The sequence below is a fragment of the Carlito syrichta genome, unplaced genomic scaffold (assembly GCF_000164805.1).
Source record: "Carlito syrichta isolate Samal-C Ts95f unplaced genomic scaffold, Tarsius_syrichta-2.0.1 Scaffold309891, whole genome shotgun sequence".
NCBI classification, from domain to species: Eukaryota; Metazoa; Chordata; class Mammalia; order Primates; family Tarsiidae; genus Carlito; species Carlito syrichta.
The window spans coordinates 479649-490047 of record NW_007253987.1 but is presented as its reverse complement, the minus strand read 5'-3'; the positions used below and the strand labels follow the sequence as shown (position 1 = coordinate 490047).

General features: G+C 35.1%; 1 protein-coding gene and 1 pseudogene across 1 annotated transcript; one reads left to right on the top strand and one right to left on the bottom strand.

Moving 5' to 3' along the window:
- Positions 1-403: 403 nt before the first annotated feature.
- Positions 404-971, top strand: LOC103270641 (annotated as a pseudogene).
- A 2824-nt stretch (positions 972-3795) lies between these two features.
- LOC103270640 (taste receptor type 2 member 13-like) lies at positions 3796-4707 on the bottom strand. The gene has a single exon (XM_008068180.1). It carries the CDS (start codon positions 4705-4707, stop codon positions 3796-3798), a length of 912 nt encoding a protein of 303 aa, XP_008066371.1.
- Between the last annotated feature and the right edge of the window lie 5692 nt (positions 4708-10399).

Here is a 10399-nt window from a genome sequence, read left to right as displayed (position 1 = left end):
AAAATTTAGTGAGGGCATGTACTTTTAGTTCCAGCCACTCAGAAGTCTGTGGCAGAAGGATCACCTGAACCCAGAAAACCGAGGCTGAGGTGAGCCATGACCATGCCACTCTACTCCAGTATGGGCAACGGTGTGAGAATGCAACTCAAAAAAAAAAAAAAAAAAGGAAGTTTGCAGAGGGAAAAACAAAACTTTTGTACTTATGGACAGCATGATTATGTACATAAAAATCCCAAGTAATCTACAGAAGATATTACTAGAACTAACAAGTTAATTTAACAAGTTCACAGTGCATAAGGTTTATATTACATCAAGATTAACTGTATTTATATTATCAGTATATTAGTATATCAGTATATTATCAGTATATTATCAATTAGAAATTGACTAACAGTCAGGTCCCGGCAGCAACTGTAGTGCCGTCTTGTTCTCTGGCTCTCCTCGCCACCTCTCCTCCTCGCTTCCAGAAACATGGCCTCTGGTGTGGTTGTCTCTGGTGGCGTCATCAAGGTGTTCAGTGACATGAAGGTGCGCAAGTCTTCCACACCAGAGGAGGTGAAGAAGCGCAAGAAGGCGGTGCTTTTCTGCTTGAGTGAGGACAAAAAGAACATCATCCCAGAGGAGGGCAAGGAGATCCTGGTAGGTGATGTGGGCCAGACTGTCGATGACCCCTACGCCACCTTTGTCGAGATGCTGCCAGACAAGGACTGCCGCTATGCCCTCTATGATGCAACCTATGAGACCAAGGAGAGCAAGAAGGAGGACCTGGTGTTTATCTTCTGGGCTCCTGAGTGTGCACTCCTTAAGAGTACAGTGATTTATGCCAGCTCCAAGGACGCCATCAAGAAGAAACTGACAGGAATCAAGCATGAATTACAAGCAAACTGCAACGAGGAGGTAAAGGATCGCTGCATCCCGGCAGAGAAACTGGGGGCAGTGCCATCATCTCCCTGGAGGGCAAGCCTTTGTGAGCCCCTTCTGGTCCCCTGCCTGGAGCATCTGGCAGTCCCAGACCTGCTCTCAGGGCTTGCAGGCTGCCCCCTCCCTGCCAGACGGGGGGGGGGGGAGCTGGGGGAATCCCAGTAGGCGGAGGGCAATCCCTTCACCCCAGTTGCCAAACAGCCCCCCTCCACCCCCTGGAGTTCCCTCCCTTCATCCCTGATGGTTCTGGCCTTCCCAAACCGCTTTTGATCTTGATTCCTCTTGGGTTGAAGCAGGCCAAGTTCCTCCCAGGCACCCCAGTTTGGGGGGGGGGACTGTGTGTTTTTTTAACAAAACCCTCACTCGCCACCTGTTCCTCTCCCTTCCCATGCTGTCACCTGTTCCTCTCGCCACCTGTTCCTCTCCCTTCCCAACTTCTAACCGCATGGTGGCTCTGTGCTTGTCTGTCTAGTTCTGTGTACAAATGGAATGTTGTGGCGATGACCCCTCCCCATGCCGGGTGGTTCCTCTCCCTTTTCCCTTAGTCATGGCCATTCATGAAGCAGGACCAGTAAGGGACCTTCGATTAAAAAACAACAAAAAAAGACAATAAAAAAAAAAGAAATTGGCTTTTACAAAAATAACACAATAGTCCAGAAACATGAAAAATTTAGGTATAAATGTAATAAACTATGTCCAAAAACTGTACATTAAAATCTGCAATGGACTCAAATAAGTGAAAAGATATGCCATGCTCATGTATTAGAAGATTTAATGTTGTTAAGGTGTCAATTCTTCCAAACACGTGTCTATATATTTAATATAATTCCAGTCAATATTCCAGAAAGCTTTCTTAAAGAAATGAAGGACCCAGAAAACCAAAACAATTTGGTAAAAGAACAGTGCTGGAGAACTTACTATCACATTGCAAGATGTAATATTGAACTACAGTAATGAGGAGAGTGTTTTACTGATATAAGGATAGACATGTAAATCAAGGGAACAGAATACATAGTCCAGAAATAGACCCTCCCATATACTAATCGACTGGTTTTCTACAAAGTGCCAAGTTGACACAATCAGAACAGATAGCCTTTTAAACAAACGTTACTAGAAGAAATGGATATTTGTATTTTTTAACTGAATCTCAAATCTAACCTCATACTGCAAATATTGCTTTGTTTGAAATGAGTCATATACTTAAACATAAAATTGGAAACTCTAACACTTTTAAAAGAAACCATAGGAGATGATCTTCATAATACTGGAGTATGCAAAGTCTTCCTAAGCAAAACACCAAAAGCACTAACATAAATATTAACTATTGAACTTCATTTAAAATGTTAATGCACTCTCTTTGAAAGACATTGTAAAGAAAATGAAATGGCAAGACACTGGCTGGGAAAAAATATTTATAAAATATACGTCCAATAAAGAAACTATATCAAGACTATGTAAAGAACATGTACAACTCAATAATAAAAAGAAAAAACAATGAAACAAGAATGGCAAAAGCTTTAACCATACAATTCATAAATGAAGTTCCATTAATGATCAAAGGCACATGAAAAAATACTTAGTATCACTAGCCATCAGGAAAATGTGACTGAAAACCACAATAAAATGCCATTATACACCATCTGAAATGGCTAAAGCAAAAAACAAAAGACAACAGGTTGCCAACTATTGGCCAGGATATGGAGTAATCAAAAGTTTCATACATTGCTGACGGAAATATAAAATAGTACAACCATAATGAAGAACTCTTTGGTAGTTTTTTAAGAAGTTATACATACACTTACCATATGATTTGACAGTTGTACCTTTAGGTGTTTACCCAACAGTAAAAAAATCATATATTCAAAAAAAGACACATACATGAATGGTGATATTACTTTTTTTTATAATGGCCAATAATTGAGAACAATTCAAATGTTCATCAACAAGTAAGATAATTTTTTAAAGAAAATATGGTGTATTCAATGTTGTTCTGGAGTACTACTCAAGAATCCGAATTAGGAACAAACTACTGATCTATATTACACAATAGATTAAACTCAAAAGTATTATGCAGAGTTAAAGAAGGTTTACATATAACAGTACACACTCTATGATTGCATAATATGAAATTCTAGAATCAAAGATTTCTCTAGCAGCTGACAAAATAAGATAAGTAGTTGCCTGGGTGGAAGGGATGATGAGTAGAGGATGGATGCAAGGATCTTGACATTGTTGTCACACCAGTGTATATATTGTCAAACTTTAACTGAAATATGCACTAAAAATGCTGCATTTTATTATATGTAAATTATATCTCAATAATATTTATTTTCAAGGCAGCAAGAAAATATGCATGCACACATATGTACACACATGTCACTGTTTTATGTTGCATTATTCATTTTTAATTTATTAACTCTCAATTCTACCATCCCATCAGTACTAGTAATAGCCACAAGTCCAAACTTGCCTTATTTCTCTTCCAAATAGTTCTAGTTATCTTTTATTCATTAATAAATAGGAATGCATAATAAAATAAAAAGTTACCTCAAACATCCATTCTTAATGAGTGATTGAGAATTGAAAGACCATTGCCAGCCAGAAGGTTTGAGGTTCATAATTAACATCAAAGTGTGCTGTGGTACATATTTTTAAATTACAGTGGGATCTATCAGTTGTTTATTCAAATAAGTTTCAAATCGTTGATAACGTACAAACATATCACAAATATGTATTATTCTTAAGCAGGATGCTACGGAAAAATTTACACTGATCTTCACAGTGGAAGAATCTGAGGGAAGTATATATTTAAAGTCCGCATAGACTCCTGTTTTTAGCTAGAACATGCAGTAGTCTAATGGAATTGTGAGTTTCTCATCTTTTAGCACACACCTTAGCTGTCATCAAAAGAAAGGCCTGCCTCAACTTAGCATTTCCCCAAATAAGGATAAAAGAGTGGATTGCCGGATAGATGGATCCCATTGCCAGACAAAGCATATGGACCAGTTTGTTCTGATACAAATCAGAAATCCATGATATGAGAAGGGACAGAAAAAAAGAAGCATAGAGTAGGAGGAACGAGATCACAGTTTTCAAGGCATTTATGTGAGCTTTGGTCTTGAGGTCTTTGAGTCCTTTGGAATTAAGCTGCATTTTCCGGAGATGTTTCCACAGGGAAAAAATTAACAGGAGAAAAGAGATCAGGGCCACAGTAAATGGTATTAGGCTGAATATAGTCACAGTGAATTTGATCTGCCATGAAAATGTTGCAAAGTCACTCATTCTGGAATTCCAAGTTGTGTTTCTTCCATATGGATCCAGCCAGTCTTTAATATGTATGTGTATTTGTAGCACATTTAAAAACAAGAAGACCAAGGTTCCTAGCAGTATCATCAGAATCACTTTTTTTACTCTCCACTTCAGATAGAGAAAAGTAGAGCTGGAAAAACTGGCTATTTTGAGCAAATAAAAGATGCTAAGGATTGTAGCAAGCCAGAGACTGAAGTGATTGGCAACTATCCAGGTAAAAATAACAATTCTTAATTCTGTTCCCACTACAAATAAGGCTGGATAATGCAGAACTATAAACCAATTTGCTAGTATCTCCCACACCAAAATAATTCTGGAGATTGCCAAGAAAATGAGGATTTGATCAACTAAAAACAGCTTTTTTTTATTGACCCAGTCAATGCAGTTTATCAGTATTATGAAGCCATTGCTCAAATTCCCAGTCATGAACTCTGCAATTAATACAAGAGTTAAGATGCTCTGCAGGCCACTTTCCATTTAAGAATAGAGAATGCTCAGACTCTATTATCACCGACGGTTATTTGCTGATCTAAAATACTATTCTTATCCGTGAATGTACTGCTGAGTTATTCTTCCTCCTTATCCTCTTGTTCCTTCTTTTATCATTGGCTCAATGTCAAGTCAGAAATCTTCAAGGTTTGCCCATCAATAGTCACATAGCTCTTCTTGTGAAATATTTATTTTTCTCCAATTTCTCTGCTGAGCCCCAGCAAAGACATTTATGGCCTCACCACAAGCAGAAATATTACATAGATGATTATGAAGTAAATTTCAACTCACATTTGCAACCATGCAAATAAAGATATATTCTCTTTCATTGTTTTATACTTTTGTTCCTTGCCTAAGCTGTGGAAAATTTAGTTCCAACAGCTTGAGTTCTGTAGTACAAAGGTTATAAAAATTTAATTATAAGCTATGTAGCTAAACGATGGCTTTGTGGTTAACAACATTGCCGCTGAGGATTTGAAAAACACACAAAAAGAGGTCTATGTTATTTCAAAAAAAGTCCTGAGTTTCTGTGGAGCTAAAGCCGGATCTGGCCAATATTGTGAATGAAGAGAAGCTTATCTACAAAGCATCAGTCTCTTTCTAATTCCCTGCCTCCTCAGCACTCAGTAGTGCTCTCCACCATCCCACAGATGCAACAAATGCCTTCAGATTTTACAAACTTTCCCTCACATTTCTTTTTCAAACTTAAAAATGAGAAAAAAATACATTATGAAATATCAGCAATAGCTACAAAAGAAAGAAATACTACATTATATCTTAAATTTCAAAACTGACAGCCAAGCAAGGAAATAGTAATCCCACCACCCTCCATAAGAGATGCATTCCAAGACTCCCAGTGGATTCCTGAAATAAGAGATAGTACCGAACTCTCTACATACTATGTTTTTTTCTATAGATACATATCTATAATAAAGTATAATTTATAAATTAGGCATTGTAAGAGATTAACAACAACTAATAAGACAGAAAATGATAACGTATACCTTTACAAAAGTTTTGTAAATGTGGGTTCTCTTTCTCTTTTACTGTCTCAAGATATTTTATTGTACTATACTCGCCTATTTGCAGAACTTTGTTGACCTCAGGTAACTGAAACCAAAGAGAACAAAACTACAGATAAGTTGGGGCTACTACATTCATTGTGAATAGTCAAAGTTCCTCACTCCATCCCACCCTCTCAAACAATACCAAGGAAAATGCATCAACAAAATTCTGAAAAAGAGGAGACTCAAGAAAGATGATCTAATTAAATATTAATATAAATAAAATAATATTTTATCTTGATTATAGCATAACAAATAACCTATTTTGCTGGATAAAGAAAAAACTACCTTATGTTTGTATTTTATTACTCATGCAAACTTTAATGGGTGACCTACAGAACACTCAGAAATGCACAAAATAATTTAATTGCATCATCTTTGATGATTTTCAAATTTCATTTACAACTCAAAATAGGTAGGCAGTTATTTTCTATTTTGCTGTTATATTTGTCAAGGCAGAGTAGCACATATTTCCTTTAAGTTTGTTGGCTTTCTATATTTATGACCTGTCACTCATGAAACAAGCCTAAGGAAATTCTTTATACTTTTTTCATTTTAGGAGGAAATGAGACTGTCTTCCTATCTATTGAGAGAAAAAAATTTCGGGATGCTGGCCACAACTTTTAACCCAGAAACTCCACTATTCCTGAGGGACAGGACAGTGCTTGCATGTGAATAAGCACCATGGTTCTTTAGAACTTGTGATATAATACATAATAGAATTTAAATGGATAGCAGAGTTGCAGTTTTGAGGTTCATGTTCCTGGTATGCTTATATAAGAGAGACCATTTTGAAAATAATAAATCAGATCAAAGAAAAGTGGTCTCCCACTTCTATGGGAGGAAGAGAATCAATGCTAGGAAAAAAATCACAGAAAGACTTTTCCAGAAGTCTGAACTGAAAAGGAAAACGAAGCAAAGGGTAGGAAGAAAAAAACTATGAAAGGTTTGACTATGTCATGCATTTTCCATGGAAGGTTGAAACAATCATATGATGTATACAGGTTGAATGTAGTTTTTTTATCCCCCTCTTACTATTATTCACCCAAGATATCCTCAGCCACTCAGTACAAATTCTTATATGGCCATACAACTTTGTGTATGGCCATATAAATTCTTATATGACCGTACGACTTTGTGTGCTAATGTTATAGGAAGGACAGTTTTTCTTCACTAATGAACCAGTCAGTAAATGTCAAATAGTAGGATTCATGGTGGGCATCCTGAATTATTCTTAGACCTAAAAAGAATTTATTCCAAATGTTTTACCTTAAGTATCATGTTTGCTATAGATAATGTTTGGATTCCCTTACTGATTAAAAATGTTCCCCCAAATACTTCTATTTTTTTATTTTTCTGTAAGCATCACTGAATTAATCATGTATATCCTTCAATCTGTGATTGTTTTTATTACGATAATTAATTTTCTAGCGTTAAACAGAACTGCAATCCTGGAATAAATCCACCTTGGCTATGGTGTATTTTTTTCAGTCATTGTTGGATTCAATTAACTAATATTCTGTTAACATATTTGCATCTATGTTTAAAAGTAACATTAATGTCTAACTTTTATTTCTCATACTGAACCAATCAAGGTCTGGTGTTTAAGATACAAATTTTTTGAGAAGTGTTCCTCTTCTGTTTTTCTTTATTTTCATTTTCTATTAATATTTATAGTAAATATGTAGAACATTTTATGAAGTACAAATGCTCTATTATAAAGCACACACTAATGTAAACACCTCACAAATCATGAAAGGGAACTTTGTAAACCCTAAAACACCTTACATGCTTCTCCCCAATCATGAGAAGATTGAATCATGATCCCCAATCATAACCCCCTCTTCATTCTAGAAGTAACAACTGTCTTGCAATTGAAATTACTGCCTTATTTTACTTTATATATTTTACATTTGCGTATGTATCCATAAGCAATAGCTTAGCTTTCTCTGGCTTTGAATTGCATATGAATGTAATAATACTATACACGTTGTTGCATATTCTTAATTTTGGTCATATGTTTTAAAATTCATCATGTTGCATATAGGGATAGATCATTTAAAGGCTGAATAGTATTAATAAATCAATTATTCATAATATATCTATTATAGTGGAAACATGCATTGGGTTGTTTTGAGTTTGTAGGCTATTAAAATGATGCTATGAATATTCTTTAACATGTACTTATTCTTAAGTATATACACATACTTTCCTGTGATCTTGATGTAGAACTATTCTGTTGCCTATTTCTCCTGGACTGGTTTTGATCGTTGCAGTTTTGTAGATATTTGTCAATTTCAGCTTATTTATATTTCTATGTAAATTTGGTTATAATATCCTCTCATATTTTTAATACTCACAGAATGTCCCTTCAAAATTATTCATGTTATTTATTTTCCTTTTCATGATCTGTCTCACCAGAAGTTTATCAGTTTTATCAACTATTCAAATTACCAGATCTGTGTTGGTCAATCTTTTCAAATCTATTATCTTTCATCAATTTATTCTCCCATTGTATTATTTACTTCTTCTGACTTCTCTTAAGTTTGCTGGGTTATTTTTCTTCTAACTTTCTGAAATGGATACTTAGGACATTAATTTTCGTCCTTGCTTCTTTTCTAACATACTTATTCTAAAAATACACATTTTCCGCCGGGCTTGGTGGCTCAGCCTGTAATCCCGCGCCTTTGGGAGGCTGAGGTGAGTGAATTGCCTGAGCCCGCGGGTTCGAGACCCGCCTGGGTAGCGAGACCTCATCTCTACAATAAATCAAAAAAATCAGCTGGGCGTGGTGGCGCATGCCTGTAATTCTGGCTACTCGGAAGGCTGAGGTGGAAGGATCGCCGGAGCCCAGCAGGCCGAGGCTGCGGTGGCCGGGAGCGGCCACTGCACTCCAGTCTGGGCAACAGAGTGAGACTCCAACTCAAAAAAAAAAAAAAAAAAAAAAATACACATTTTCCTCTCAGAATTTAACTATTTATTACAATGTTTTACTATAATTCATTATGTTTTAAGTTTAAATACTTTATACGTTTTATAGTGGTTTTTTAAACCATGGACTATTTTTTAAATATATGTTTGAGCTTTCTTTCCAGTTGAATTTTCTGTTATCATATTGTTATTTATATCTGGCAAAATGAATTAAAGTTAAAGATAATACTCTATGGGTTGACAATTTGTGATTTCTGTAAAAATTTACATTTAGCATGTAGTCTATTTTGATGAATGTTTTGTGCTTATTGAAAATATGTGCATCCTGTAGTTTGGGGATACAATGTTTCATATATCCACTAGATATATGTTGATTATGCTGTTTAAATACTTTTTATTTTTTCAGAGCTTTGTCTTCTTATTTTTATTTATTGAGATTTAATGCAATTCTATGCTACTTTGAGTATAGATTTATCTATTTCACTTTGAACTCTATCAGCTTTTACTCTATGTATTTTTATGTTGTTTAGTGCATACATTAGAATCACAGTATCTTCATGGTAAATTTAACCTTCAGCCATATGAAGTGGCATTACATACTCTAATGCCTTTTTTCTTAAAATCTATTTTGTATACATTAAACAATCATATTAGCTTATTTTTGTTAGTGTTTATGGTATGCTGTTTCCAAATTTTACTTCAATATTATTAGGATAGGGTCATATAAACTTCTATGAAATCATAGCTATCATTGTTTAAATGATTCAGATAGCACTAATCATGCTAACAAATATATTATTTATTTTACCAGAGCCACAGGTGATCATTTTCCATATTCAAAAGAGTACCCAAATAATGAAGTCTAGTGTCCTCATATGCAAATATGGGCAGTTTCCCTTCCACCATTTTCACTTTTTGATTCACCTTAAAATGCAGTTCATGAACACATTATAGTCCCCAATTAGAATACTAACCGGAGATTGGAGAATAGAATTGGTAGATTTCTGAATTAAAGATGGCAGATCAGCATCACTACCAGTAGCAGATTAATGATTTATCAGATTTTAAATGATTTAGTCGCAGGAATGAACTTAAAACCAGCATTTTGAATTGAAAATCAGACCCTCCATTAGTAATAAATATTTTGTAGCAACTAATGTTTAATTATCACAGAGGTTTTGCATTTATATTCAAATAATTGATAGATTGAAAGATAAAAAATTAATATTCATTCTATTCCTGGCCATTTTAGTATATTTCATTCCATTTAACCAAAACTTAGTGCAGGTTCATGTGAGTGATCATACACAAACACCCACAAATTATGCTTTAAAAGCATTATCCTTCCATATCAATAAATCATAAACTTTAGTTATTCAAGTTGTTTTATGTGGGAAGAAATTTTCTATGACCAAAAAATTTTGAAGACACCACGTACTATATCCTTTTATTGGATTTTAACATAGCACCTTAGCATACTAAGAGAGGTCCTTACAGCACAGAACATTGTTTAACTTGCTTAACCTGATATTAACTCAATATTTATTTTGAAAATTAAAACTGTTTCCACCCAGCATTTATCAGCATCATGTTTGCAAGGTGATCCTTGAAACAACCCATTGAGCATCACTGCTTTACAGCATTCTCCTCCTCCTCCTCCTCTTCCTCCTCCCCCTCCTCCTCCT